This window comes from Chelon labrosus, assembly GCF_963514085.1.
Source record: "Chelon labrosus genome assembly, chromosome: 19".
Taxonomy (NCBI): domain Eukaryota; kingdom Metazoa; phylum Chordata; class Actinopteri; order Mugiliformes; family Mugilidae; genus Chelon; species Chelon labrosus.
In genome coordinates this window covers 8,001,701-8,016,479 of record NC_140352.1, presented here as the reverse complement: position 1 = coordinate 8,016,479, position 14,779 = coordinate 8,001,701, and the positions used below count along the sequence as shown (strand labels likewise).

Below are 14,779 nucleotides of genomic sequence, written 5' to 3'. Positions count from 1 at the left end.
AGGAATGTGATCTTGTGATTGTCATGGGTTCTTATGAAGTCATATGGACTAATAGCCATACGTTGCACGGCCCCTAATAAATGAATGAATGAATGAATGAACGCACAGAAGGACCAGCAAAAGGAAGACACAAATTAATGAGTGAAAAGCTGTGAATAGTAATCTTCTTCCCCCTTCAGCGATAATCACATTAAATTTGGTGAATGCATGTGTGTCTGCAGGTGCTGAATGAGGCAGTGGGAGCCATGATGTACCACACCATCACCCTGACCAGAGAGGACCTGGAAAAATTTAAAGCCCTACGCATCATCATCCGCATCGGCAGCGGCTACGACAACATCGACATCAAGGCTGCCGGAGAGCTGGGTACGAACTCCGAAAACACGTCAATGCATGTCCATTAATATGCAGTTTGAGGGAGTGGGAATCAAAGACGGCCCGCTATACTATGCTTAAAGTCATGATATGATATTTTGATCTTTGCCAACATCAATTTTGATCTAATAATGTCAGTTTTCATCTCATTTGAAGCAGTTTGATTGCTTCACACGTTCACCAGAAAGAGACTTAACAGCACCATCTAGTGGACTGTTAAAGCAACTGATTTCTTTAATTCTAATATAAAAAAACATATTTATTTACAAATTATACAGTTACTGTGTGTAATAGCCGTCCATGTGCCGATCCAGTACTGTCAAAATATTGCGATGCTACCCGTTAAGTTGCGTGTTTTCTACATGTCGCAGAATGCAGTGGAAAGAAATCTGCGTTCAGGATAATCCTGGTATTTTGCTTCGTTGTCTGCTCCCGTTTATTGGCTCCTTGTGTGTACTGTACGGATTTTGAAGATCGTATCAGAGGCTGAGAGTTAAATCACCAGAGTTGCCGCAGACATCTCCCACACTGTGTGGCAGGACGTTCAAAGACACGCAGGGGAGCGAAGAGTTCGGCCTTCTCTCTGAACCTCCACCCGGGCTTCTATCAGCCGGGCTGGTGGCTCAGACAGCCCTTACAGTTGACAAAGCTGCCATTTCCCTGCCAATACGAGATACTGTGTCTAACTGCCGCCCACTCGCTGAAGGCAGAGCTCTGCCTTGCAACGCGGGAGTCAAAAGCTATCGTGCCTGGAGAAGGCGGCGCTGATATGACGGCTGTTCTCCGGGAGAAGAAAAGGGGCCATTGATCGAGCAGACTCTGGCTATTTTTTGCTTGTCCAGAGACGACTGTGCTGCTGCTGCTGCTGCTCGGAGATACAGAGTGGGATGAGGACATTAGAGGAGAGCGAGGGCAGGCAAGAAGTGCCTAAGTGTAAGAGCAGTAAATAAAAAAATAAAAAAGACAGTTGTTGTTGGAGGAGAGGCGAGGTAACACCAAAGGATCAGGGGTTTAAATTGCCTCAAGGCGGCAACGGCGATGAACATCCTGCTGCATGAGATTGTGACCGTGTTCAAAAGCTGCTTTATTACACATTTACATAACGATTAACGCGTTAGCTCGACTCTTATTGGATGATATTGTCATGATAAGGATGCAAATGGAACTGTAATGAAAGACAGTTTTTAAACATCAGTTACTAGATGTAGTTTTGCATTCAGTAAATTTATAATGTGGTGACGTTAGTAGACAATAAAATGTCTAGCTGCTTTGAATTTGAGTCATGTTTCATTTGTAACCTGATAAGTAGTTATTCTAGTTATTTAACAATGGGAATCATTTCTGGATCCGTTCATTCATCATCTTCTTCTTCTTCTGTGTTTGTCGTCCCGTCTGCAGGCATCGCCGTCTGCAACATCCCCTCGGCAGCCGTGGAGGAGACGGCGGACTCCACCCTGTGCCACGTCCTCAACCTTTACCGACGAAACACCTGGCTCTACCAGGCTCTCCGGGAGGGCACGCGGGTCCAGAGCGTGGAGCAGATCCGGGAGGTGGCGTCCGGCGCCGCCCGCATCCGCGGCGAAACGCTGGGCCTCATCGGTTTCGGTAAATGCTGCCTCATCCGCTCTTTTTTTTTTTTTTTTTTTTTTGTATTCTGTATTCGCTCCCTCCATCCCTCCCTCCCTCTTTCCCGCCTCCCTCCCCTCTTGTGTTTTCATATCCTCTCGCCGCTCGGTGTGCCTTCTGTTTTCCTGCTCTGATAAGGTTATTTTTTTTCCTCCCTCTGCCCGTCCCGCAGATTATCTCAAGGTTGTCTGTTTCGCCTCCCTCCGGGCTGACTTCCTTTTCTCTGCCACAGTGTTCCCTCATCCCGCCGCTCTAATGCTCGCCATTATATCTCTATTATTCTCTCCTCTTCTGTTTTCGACTCTTCTGCTCCTCCGTCGCCGTGGTCCCTCGACATCTTGCCCCGCCATAATCGGGCCTCGTGGCGGACTCGATTCTGTGCGTGTGTGTGTGTGTGTGTGTGTGTAACGTGTCTCGCTCTCTGCACCTGTTTTACCGCTGATTGTGTGTGTTTGTGCGTCATTCTGCCCTGTCTCAACATCACTGGGCTGACAGATGCTCCTTCTTCTCACAAGCCTTTCCAAAGTGCCACCTTATCTCTGTGTCCACATACACTCCCCCCCCACCCGCTCCCCACACACATATACCCCCTCCCTCCTACAGGTCCCAGACAGCTGCCTAGACTTACTGTGCCTGAACAGCAGGCCCTGGCAGGGAAGACGTCTCCCTCAATCTCTCTCTCTTCTCACCCGGTCCTCCCACCCCCGTTGTCTTTCTGGCTCAAGCCGTCTCCAAAACAATGTCCATTGTCAGTGGGAGGCTGGGGGAGAGCGAAGGCCTCCTGGTGTTTGTTTGCAGGACTCTGCACATGCAGCCAGCTGCATCACTCGGCTGGAAGAAAGCCTCTGGCTCCGGTGTGAGAGCAGACTCAGGTTTTACATGTAAACCGATCGGCCTAGTTATTACTCACAGATGAGTCAAAGGTAGCTGACATCCGCAGCTTTCCTGTCACACTTGATCTTGTCAAATTGATTTGGGATTTGGGAATATGCTCATCAAGGAAAAAGCAATCTACGGCCACCTACGATCAATGATTTGACATTAACAGCGGATCAAATGATATGCGAGATTACGTCGCTGGCGGTGATAAATCCACCGATAATTATCGCGGGCTCCGCCGTTCCCCCCTCAGCCCGACGGAGTGATTGAGTTTATTTCATGCCATCGTTTTCATTTCCAGACGCAGCAGGCAGCTGTTTTCAGCGAGAAAAGCTCTGATGAATAAACCCACTGCACGGTAGCCCACGCACAAAGTTAGCGACTTGAGGAACACTTAAGAATTAAAGAGGCAGACGTTTCCCTCAGCTGAGGAAAGTTTATGGATGTAAACTTAAAAAGACTGTTGATGATATTGCTATTCAGTTAATCCACATTTATACCAACGCAGAAAATTGAACATAAGTTGGATACACCGATCTGGCATAACATTATGACCACCTTCCTAATATTGTGTAGGTCTCCCTTGTGCCTCCAAAACAGTTGAGACTCATCAGAGAATGGACATGGGCCACTGGCAACAGGATGTTTTTAGTGGGGGGCCTTTGGGTTGAGGGGAGGGGCCTCTGTGGATCATTCTACAGATACTTGATCAGTTTAGGATCTAGTGAATTTGAAGGCCAGGTCAACACCTTGTGTTGTTCTTCGTGTTTTTTTGGAGTTGTTCCTAAAGCTTTTTTGTGTGTGTGCCTGTGTCAGGCTGCATCCTGCCATCAAGGAGTGTCATTGCTATGGGGTGGGGGTGCCTGGTCTGGTCTAGGTGGGTGCTACATGTCTAAGTAACATCCACACAAATGAATGGCAGGTTCAAACGTTTCCCAGCAGAACATTGTATTGTCACAAGATGGTCAATGTTATTTACTTCTCCTGTCAGTGGTCGTAATGTTGTGGCTGATTGATCGAATCTCCCGCAGCCTGTGGTGCAACTGCGGTGCAACAAAACCGGACATAGTTTAACCACCTGCAAACAGATTTTATTGTAAATCCCTGGAGATCAAACACACGCCGGTTCTCTGCTTACTGCGCCAAAATTCCCAGCAATTACACGGACGACCGGAAGCACCGATCCCAATTTCGGCGCCTTTCCCCAGAGGGTTCGGTAAATCAGATCGCCCTGCGGCCCTCGAGACGACCTGGTGTGTTTCAAAACTGCTGGAAAAACTCATTCCCCTTTGCCGGTGATGTCGGCGCAACTGAATGCGACAGGTTCACGTCTGCGCTCTGCGTGGTGTCAAAGTGTAACTCTGGAAAGTATTGGAAATAAAGCAATGGACAGATTATTCAGTAGAGTAATCATACTGATTAGTAATAGTGATTTCTTAAGCAGGCCTATTACAGAGCTGTAGCTGTAAGTGAGTGTTTATAATGCCGTCTGTTACTGGCTGAAGCTGATGGAGAAAAACAGAAGGAGTGATTCTCCTCAGCCGTGGAGCCTGAGAGCGGGACATGATGCTCCATCACAAAGAGAGGACCTCGAGAGTGTAAAGCACCTTATCGATCCTTTTCACGAGCAACAACATCCAACTCTCCATTACTGTCTCTGCCTTCTCTCGCTGCCCACCCGCTTGCCTGCCCGCCTGCCTGCCTGACGCTGCAGAGGAGGAACGGGTGTCTCCAGCCAGTGCATGGGAGACTCGCATCCTACTCAACAAATGGCAGCGAGAGACGGAGGGAGAGGCTCGTGCGCCGCAGATTCAGTTTCTGATTCAGCGTCTCGCAGCCTCCGCTAGAGATCTGCACGTTTTGTTTTACACTATTTCCTCAGTTATCGCTCATTAATCTACACGTCTCACGAGGCTCGAGCAGAGGCAGTGGATCGATGCGTTGGTTAAAGGTCACGTTTTCAATGGATTATTTTGGGATATTAGACTACACATTTTACTTTTTATTAAAGCTTAGAGCTGTTAAGGATATTTTTATTGCAGTAAAACTACAGCGTGAGACTGTTACATAAAAAACGATCAGGCAAAACATTATGACCACCTTCCTAAGATTGTGCCTCCAAAACAGTTGTGACTCATCAGAGAATGGACATGGGCCTTCTGAGGGTGTCCTGTGGTGTCTGGCAACAGGATGTTGTTAGTGGGGGGTCTTTGAGATGAGGGGCATCTGTGGATCATCCCATAAATACTTGATCAGTTTGGGATCTAGTGAATTTGGAGGCCAGGTCAACACCTTGTATGGTTCTTCATCTTTTTTTGAGTCGTTCCTAAAGTTTTTTTGTGTGCGTCTGTGTCAGGCTGCATCCTGCCATCAAGGAGTGTCATTGCTATGGGGTAGGGGTGCCTGGTCTGGTCTAGGTGGGTGCTACATGTCTAAGTAACATCGACAGACCCGACGTTCATTCGTGTGGATGTTACTTAGACATGTAGCAGGAGAAAGCTACACCAACTGGGAATATGGCGGACCCTGTGGAGCAGAACCGAGGGTTATAAATGTAACCAGGGTTCTACGAAATTCACCATCTACGGCAGTCGGGAACAATGAAACAAAGCCTCGAAAGCCTCCAAGAAATGTTGGTCATGCTCCAGATAGAAAAGAAACTCTGCATTCAGAGGAAGGATTACAGTCTAAAAATGAAAACCAACAACGACGAGGACAAACACAGATTAGCATTGGTGTAGTTTTTTTTTGTTTTTGGTAAGAGAGTGCTGAAAGAAGAGAAGAGATGGGACAAGACTGTAGATCGTTGGCGCTCGCTTGTGTCAACTGTGTCTGTAATTCCTGTTACTGCCAGAAGGGGGAGACAATTTTTCTGCACTGTAGCTTTAAAGATAAATGTAGTAGTATAGATTAAAGCTGATTCTACTAAATTATCAAGAGCGGACTATATCTACAGATGCAACACTGAACCGAGTGTAGTATATGTTTATTTATTTATATATTTATTTATATGTGCTGGTTTATTTAAAAGGGACAGGACATCAGTCATCCAAAAGGCTGTTTTTCTGTATTTTTAGTTCTTCGGCTTTTCAAATTTCCGAAAAATTATTTTATTAGTTCCTCGTAATGTTTATTTAATAGGAAGGAGCACTGTAGTCAAGAATTTAATTACAGATTTCCAGAGCATTTAAAGCGACTTCCACTGTCCTAAGATTCACTTTACAAGTTATATATCCTGTTTGTGTTCTCTGTCCACCCAGCTAAATGTAGAGTATAGAAGTGCATCCGAAATGCCTCGAGGCTCCTGTGTGTTGTTGCACATGAATAAACATCTACTACTGTTCGTGTGTGTCCTCAGGTCGTTCGGGCCAGGCGGTCGCGGTGCGGGCCAAGGTGTTCGGCTTCAACGTCATCTTCTACGACCCCTACCTGCAGGACGGCCTGGAGCGCTCGCTGGGCGTCCAGCGCGTCTACACCCTGCAGGATCTGCTCTACCAGAGCGACTGCGTCTCTCTGCACTGCAACCTGAACGAACACAACCACCACCTCATCAACGACTTCACCATCAAACAGGTACGGACGCACACACACACACACACGCAGAGAGACGCGTCATCCAGACAGAGCTGAACATCCCGTTGAGCAGCTGTGACCTGACCTGTGCTTAATGCGGCGCTATCTAACAGGTAGACAAGCAGAGCTGCTGGTGTATTATTACTCTGTCAGCCCTGGAGGCTGTCCTAAAGAGCATTAGAGTTGGTTGAAAGAAAGAGCAGGGGGGTAAAATAAAAAAAAAAAAAAAAGACTGGAAACAGCAGCACCCTTCCTGTCTGCACATTCCCTGCTCTTTATCTTAAGCTCCACCAAAGCCGGACACAAATTCATTCCTTTGCTCTGTCAAATGCAATTAGCGCCAGCCCACGGCTACAGCAAATATATCGACTAGGCTGCACAGCAGGGGGAGGGGAAGGGGGGGGCTTCAGAGCGCTGGGGAGGAGGGAAAGCTCACTGTTCACCGAGTCAATAAATGCACTCCGAGGCGCCGCCTGGGGCGACACCTGCAGGAAGGCTGCGGAACTGCACAGGCTGCAGAAGCATCAACACCCCCCCTCCTCCAGCTTTGTCTCGCCTCTCGTGCACACTTACAGTAGATAAAGAGGAGTGGGTGTAGGGAAGTAGCGTAACCTAGTTAACTCTTTTTTCCCAAAGATTCTCAGCTGCCTCTTTAACGTCGCAATGAAATAAAAAAAAAAAACACTTTTCTCTCTTCCCTCACCGCTAAAATTTTGGCAGCTTCTAAAGTGGGAACGTTTGCATGTTTGTGTGTGCATGTTTGTGTATTTTTATATTTTTTTTTCGTGTCAAAACCGCCAAGGCCTAATAAAAGACTGCCTGCCAGCGTAAAGGCTTTTCATGCCCCTGGATTTCAGCTTTTGTCAAGATTAAGGGATTACTTTCTTCTGAGCATATTCATTCCATTTTTTTTTCCTCTTCCTCCCTCTTCCACTTTTTGTTGTGCCTTTTTTTTTCTTCTTATAAACCACCAAAAGCAGCAAAGCAGGGTGCGGGTGCTTTCTCATCTTGCAGCTCCATCCCTCATCCGTCATTTCATCTCTGGGTTTTGGATAAAGATTGCTCCCTATCCCACATCTGACGGTATTATTTTCCTCCTTTCAGCCGTCAGGTGCAACAAAGGCGTCGCATTTATTTCCGTTCCTCGATTTATGTAATGTGCTTTTAAACCCTCAGATGCCAGACAGCCCCGTCCTGATTGAGCCTCTCCTCGATCAAGCGGCTTAATTTTGACTCACTGAACCTGCAAATCTCTTGTTTTTCTGCACTAACGTGTGCGTCCTGTCCAGATGCGCCAGGGCGCGTTCCTGGTCAACACCGCGCGGGGAGGTCTGGTGGACGAGAAGGCTCTGGCCCAGGCGTTGAAGGAGGGCAGGATACGCGGAGCTGCCCTGGACGTACACGAGACTGAGCCCTTCAGGTAGGCACACACACAAAAAAGAAATAATATGTGGACACGTGAACGCCTCACTTGCAGACACAGACGAGGGAATAGGTGGGCGGCTCGGGAGGGGGAAGAGGGCACGAAATTACTAAGAGACAGAGAGGCCTTAAACGTCTGAAAAGGCAGACGGAAACGATTGCAGATATGAGGTCTGATGAGTTAAAGACACATCTTCTAAAAGGCTTCTTCAGCACCCTGCAGGTAATGGAATTTATGCGTCTGGCTTTATTCCCGAAATTGAATAAAGTTACAGGTGGACGAGATGCAAGCAGAAAGCAGAACACTTAAACACTTAAATTTGTTTCAAACACATGCTTTAGCGCTTTCATCCACTCTGTAGGAGTCATGTTAGTTCTTTTATTCCCCAAGTCCAACCAGACTTTCAGATATTCTTGTTTATTTTGCTCATTTGTAGATGATTTTTTAATATATTTTCATGTAGCGATGCCAACACTTTGCATGTTTCAGCTCCCTAAATATAAAAATGTGCAGTGTTTCTCTGTTTTATATCATTTCAAATTGAGTATCTTTAGTTCAAGACACCCGATCGCACAAAACAAAGTGTTCAAAGATGTCACCTTGAGCCCTGGGAAACCGATTACAGACAAAACCAATTATTATTTAGTTAAGTAAATGAAAATTTAATAAAAATTGTAAATACAATTAATAATTTATAATAATTTATAATTTGATTTAATCTCAATATTTAAAGTATAAAGAAAAAATCTGAAATAAATAGAATTATTTTAATAAATTAAATTTTTGTGATTTATTCATTTTTTTCACAGAAGAAGATCTTTTGCAGTCAAAAACAGACTGAGTTTGACGACTAGACAGTCACATATTCAGTTTGAATAATTCCCTAATGTTACTTCAGCCCAGAAATTTTGACTTCTTCACCCTGAATGTGACATTTAATCATTTCAGCTGCTAAAAAGTCACCTCTGTCCTCTTTTTGTCCCGTCACTGAATCTCAGCTTCGAGCTATGAAATTAATTTCCACTCCCGCTCTCAGCAGCCCGACTCGCCTCCCAGTTTTCCACCTCTCTGAGAACCTTGTTCCCCGTCTCAGAGGGTAACCAGCTGATGGTGGATGTGTTGTTCACGCATCAGGGGCAGTTAGGGAGTTTCGGAGGCTGCTCGGCTGACTGGCGGCTGGAGAATCTGAACCTGTTGAATCTGCAGCTCATGCTCCGCGAAGCCGACGTGTCAACTGGGGAGCGTTTCATCATTTTGGCCCCTCCGTCCCAGTGCGACGCACGCACTGATTCAGGACGCTGCATGGCGCACGCATATGCACAGAGCCGGGGCGAGGTGATACGAGGGGTAGAGGAAGAGAGAGCTGGGGATGTTCAGTTTTATTTGTTTATTTTGTGAGCCGCGTGAGAGGAAGGAGGCGCAGGGAAGGGAAATATTGGAGCAGCAGGAAGAAGGTGGCAAAGTGTGTGAATAACAGGATCTGACATTTTATCCCCACGGCCGTATTTCCTCACAGTGATCATGCAAAATGTTGACAAAAAAAATAAAATTCTATGAACTATTGTTGATGCGTCAGCTGTTGAAAATGATCAAGCATAACATTATGACCTCCTTCCTATTATTGTATAGGTCTCCCTTGTGCCTCCAAAACAGTTGTGACTCATCAGAGAATGGACATGGGCCTTCTGAGGGTGTCCTGTGGTGTTAGTGGGGGCCTTTGAGGGGAGGGGCCTCTGTGGATGATCCCACATATACTTGATCAGTTTGGGATCTAGTGAATTTGGAGGGCAGGTCAACACCTTGTGCTGTTCTTTATGTTTTTTTGAGTTGTTCCTAAACAGTTTTTTGTGGCTGCATCCTGCTGGGGATGGCTGCTGCCATCAAGGAGTGTCATTGCTATGGGGTGGGGGTGCCTGGTCTGGTCTAGGTGGGTGCTACATGTCTAAGTAACATCCACACCAATGAATGCCAGGTCCAAAAGTTTCCCAGCAGAACACTGAATTGTCACAAGACGGTCCGTGGTGTTTGCTTCTCCTCTCAGTGGTTATAATGTTGTGGCTGATTGGTGTATATTCTTTGTATTTTTATTATTTCTTTCTTTCTTCTGTGTTGCAGTTTTGCTCAGGGCCCTCTGAAAGATGCCCCCAACCTGATCTGCACACCACACACAGCCTGGTACAGCGAGCAGGCCTCTCTGGAGATGAGGGAGGCAGCCGCCACCGAGATCCGAAGAGCCATCACCGGTACGCGGCCGCAGTTTGTATCATAAATCCTTTTTTATTTTCCTGCTGCTCTCCGCTGCTTCACGTCCGCCCCTCCACCTGCCGCCAACGCGTGCTACGACGTGACCTGTTGCGCGTCGTCCTTTCCCACGTGTCACATTTCCTTCTCAGCAGACCCTCGGCAGCCTTTTATTAAATGTTAATCGTCAGCTTCCCGACGCACGGCGGCTCCCGGGAGGAAGGGGGGGGGGGGGCTGTCTTCTCAGAAAACATCCAGATTGTTAAAAGATCTTAATTTGTGTGCCCGAGCCTGATATGTTTGTCAGTCTGGACTCGTTAACACTTCGTCATCGTCTGGTCGCTCTTCCCCCTCCCGAGCGGTGGCCTTTTGAGCGCGTGTGATGATTTACTCTGGCGTGCTTCACTGCTTTTAACTCTGAACGTGTGTGTGTGTGTTCCTGTGACAGGCCGCATCCCAGACAGCCTACGAAACTGCGTCAACAAGGAGTTCTTTGTCACCACGGCACCGTGGGCCGTTATGGATCAACCGGGCGTTCACCCTGAGCTCAACGGAGCTGCCTACAGGTAGGGAGTGAAAATACGTCCACCGACATCCACATCATTTAATCAAAATGATAAATTGGACCTAAGATAAATCTTGATTATGTCTTTGATTTGTTTTGTTTCACTGAATCAATGAACTCACCACTCTGCCATAGATCTAGTGCCCCGTCCCCTCACTAACCCTCCTCTGTAGAAGTAGTAGAAAGAAACCACTCTGTCCCATTCTGGGCCCGTCTTGATCTCAGCATGTCCACCTCCATGTGCTTCTTCCACGCAGCCAACTGAACCAAACTCTTCCGGCCGTAACAACCGGCGTCCCCCAAGACAAAATTAATGCCTAGATCAGAAGCAGGTAAATACGACCAATCCGGGGCCGACGGCCTCTGGCTGGAGGTCCTGGATAAGACCCTCTCCCCCTGAGCTCACCTGATGTGTGTCGCCCCTTCTATAATACCACCACCCCCACCCTTCTCCAGCACTCACCTGTTTGACTGAACCCAGAGTTGAGAGATGGATGTGGGGTTTGAGTGTCCCAGTAAGCGTGACATGAAGCTGTTCAGTTTCATGGTGGGGGTCTTGGTGCTTCGTGGTTTCCCTCTTCTAATGGGTTTCGCTCAGATTGAATGTTTCTGAGCTGCACTGTCCTGTTCCCTTCTCTGGTTTGATGGATTCTGTTGTGATTTTTTTTTTTTATTGTAGTAAAATGTCTCTTTTCCTCTAAATAGTCCCCGGAACTAAATCAGGAACTTTATTGTATTTGCATTCCTGTGTTTTAAGAATCACAAAAGTAACTAAAGTATACAGATACAAGTTTAAAAATATAAATTTAACCTAAATAATAAGAAGAAATTATTGTTAATCAATTTATAACTAAATGCACGAGTTACAGCTTCTTTATTTTCTTGATAAAGTTTCACTCTGAGTCCTCTCAAATATGTTGTTTGTCTGCATTTTATATATAAATGTATTTCTTTGAATTATGAAGAAGAAAATAGCCACTTTAAATTATAGCCCTGGTCTCTGTGTGCTTGCCAACAGTCTCTTTTTATGTACGTTTTGCACACTAAACAATCATAAATCAAGATTGTTGTGCAGCTGCAGCACTGACGAGTCAACCCAGCGTCTTTCCTTTTATAACTTTCCAAAATATATCGCACAGAGACTGTGTGTGATATATTTTAATGGATTTGAAGAAGATAAATCCAAAAGGGCAAGACTTATATATTTTATGTATCCAGGCTGTTGAATCATTTTCTTTTCTTTTTTTGGACAGGCATCTGTCTAAAAGCCTAAATCTATCTCTCATTTATTTATTTATTTTTAAATCTAATTACCTGATTTTTCTTGTGCACCATGAAAAGATATTCCACCTCAAATCTTAGCGGTATTGAGAAGTTTGTAGGTCAAAAAGTCAAACTAAATATAAATAAAATAAATAAAAAGTTCCTGCGGTGGGAAAAGGGCCGTAGTAGTAAAAAACAAAAATAATTTCCACCTCAAATTTTAGCAGTATTGAGAATATTTGGTCAAAAAGTCAAACCCAGTAATTCTTAAACAAATCATAGTAGAAAGTGGAGCAGGAACTTTTAAAGGGTTCCATGCATCTTAAACAGGTTCCTGATAAAGTTCCTGGGGTTGAAAAGAGGCGGTGGTAGAGTCCACAGTATTGGGAATGTGGGTTTAGCATGCTACTCTCTGATCGTCCCGCCGTCACTGACGCTAACTTCTGACCTTGCTCGTTCCCAGATACCCGCCGGGCGTAGTTGGAGTGGCCCCGGGCGGCATCCCAGGGGCGTTAGAGGGCATGGTGCCCGGTGGGGTGCCCATCGCCCACACCCTGCCCTCTGGTACACACCCGTCCCAGGCCCCGTCGCCCAACCAGCCCTCCAAACACGGCGAGACCAGAGAGCACCTCACCGAGCAATAGCAGCAGCGAGGGGCGCGGACGGCAAAAAAAAAAAAAAAAACAACCTCTCATTCGACCCGTTGACCCTCAGAAGCAACCAATCACAAAGCAACCGACCAACTGGGACCAAGAGACAGTGAAACAACACAACAAAGCGGGCTGCCTGTTAAATCAGCCAGCAACTGGGAACAAAGGATGTGTTCCGGGGGAATTTGTACTTTTAACGTTTTAGTTTTTACTCTGTCTCTTTGGGTTCAGTACCGACTTTACTCTTTGATGATGTTTTTTTTTTTTGGTTTTGTTTTGTTTAGTTTTTCTTCTTTGGGACATGCCTATGATTGTGGACACAGAGTCCAGTGTTTTTAGTGCTCCGGGATTACCCGATGAGACTCTGTCCTGCCCCCCTGCCTCTCCCCCGTACCTACCCCACAAACCCCTCAGAGCTCATGGGAAATGTAGGCCCACATCTCAACACACCAACGGAAGAACAAGAGATAAACCTTTGGCATCGTGTGCTACCGGACCTTATTCCCCATCCCACCACCTCCTCCTCTTCCTCCTCCCCCACCTCCTCCGACCCTCCTTATGTAACAAGCGTGTGTTGTTTAGGCCCCTCATTATGCTTCCGAAGAGAATTATAATTTTTTTTTTCTTTCTATCGTCAGTGTGAATGACTCAAAGTGGATTATTGACTTATATATATTTATCATTCATCAAATTAAAGGAAAAAGATTGCTCATCAGTTATAACAGTGGGTTTTAACCCTTTCCTGGCGACGGCGGCGGCGGCTATGACACATTTCCACCGCTAGATGGCGCTTCTGCACAGCGTGAGGAACCCTTGCACCCAGTGACCAGAGAGTGGGGCAGAGGTTAACACTAAACATTCACTCAATAATATTTAACGGTAGCTTCTGAAAACAGTGTTTCTTTTCAGTTATTATATATATATTTTTTTTTATGATTCTCCGTAATCATAAAAATAAAACTAGATTGCGACTTCGTCCCTTCTTTGAGCACATTTCCCCACTTGAGACAGGAAAGGGTTAAAGCAAACTTATTTTCTTAATGACTCAGGAAAACACTTTTTTGCCGATGGTTATATCGTTTCTCCCCATTTTTTTTTTTTTTGTCTTTGAGGAAAAAAAAAGTTAAGACTAATTATCTGATTAGTCTGAATATTTTCTCTCCTCCATCCTCTTCTCCATCGTGGTATTTTTATATACAAGGCGCATCCCACGTTTTTTGGTGTTTAAAAGAGTTTTGAAGAGTCCTGTTAGATTTGTATTGCCTAGTTAAATGTTCCTATAACCATAGTCCTATGTGATCCGCCCCGCCCCCTCTCTCTCTCTTTTCTCTCCTTCTTATATTTTCTTTGTTCTATTGAAGGCCAGGTTCTTTGGGGCGTCCTGTACTCTGTAAGAGCAATAGCTGAAACTCCTACTTAGTGTCCCGACAATAGCAGAAGAGGCAGCCAGCAGTATGTTTTTGTTTTTAGTGTGAGTATTTGTATTTGTTTCTTGTACAAGGTGAACATTTAGCATTCAGTGCAGTTCAAATAAAAAGATATGATTCTGAGAACCAGCCGTCTGTTCTGACTGCTTGATTTTGATGCTTTTTGTTGAGTGTGTAGTTTTGCTCTGATGTTGAGACGCCTTTCAGGATGTGCGTCATGTGCTTTGTCATCCTACGCCACAGGGGGGCGCCAAAGTACAAAGAAAGTCCTGGTAATTGGAATAAGACAGCACTGGAAATGAAAAAGAACTTTTGCTTCTGGTGTTCATTTCATATCCTCATTGTACTCTTGATGTTATTTGACATAACATTTATCTCAATGAAGCCGGCATGTATTAACGTTCTAACCCTCGTATTGTCTTACCGTCCAACCGTGCAGCTTTTGTCCACCACATATTATTTACGTAACTTCTTCTCAACTGATTACTACACATCGATCAGGCGTAACATTATGACCACCTTCCTAATATTGTGTAGGTCTCCCTTGTTGCCTCCAAAACAGTTGTGACTCATCAGAGAATGGACATGGTCCTTCTGAGGGTGTCCTGTGGTGTCTGGCTACAGGATGTTGTTAGTGGGAGGTCTTTGAGGGGAGGTGCCTCTGTGGATCATCCCACAGATACTTGATCAGTTTGGGATCTAGTGAATTTGGAGGCCAGGTTATTTTCTGAGTTTGGTTTCGTAAAGCGTTTTTGTG

At 45.6% G+C, this 14,779-nt stretch overlaps 1 protein-coding gene across 1 annotated transcript in view; it reads left to right on the top strand.

Annotated features, from left to right (window-relative positions):
* Positions 1 to 12,632, top strand: part of LOC311504136 (C-terminal-binding protein 2) — a 103,320-nt gene extending 90,688 nt beyond the window's left edge. The window contains exons 4-10 of the mRNA XM_084567133.1: positions 222 to 366; positions 1,774 to 1,980; positions 6,239 to 6,453; positions 7,743 to 7,873; positions 9,992 to 10,119; positions 10,566 to 10,683; positions 12,409 to 12,632. Coding sequence (XP_084423259.1) covers positions 222 to 366; positions 1,774 to 1,980; positions 6,239 to 6,453; positions 7,743 to 7,873; positions 9,992 to 10,119; positions 10,566 to 10,683; positions 12,409 to 12,589 — 1,125 coding nt within the window. The 3' untranslated portion in view covers positions 12,590 to 12,632. The remainder of the gene's footprint in view (positions 1 to 221; positions 367 to 1,773; positions 1,981 to 6,238; positions 6,454 to 7,742; positions 7,874 to 9,991; positions 10,120 to 10,565; positions 10,684 to 12,408) is intronic.
* The last annotated feature ends 2,147 nt before the right edge of the window (positions 12,633 to 14,779 follow it).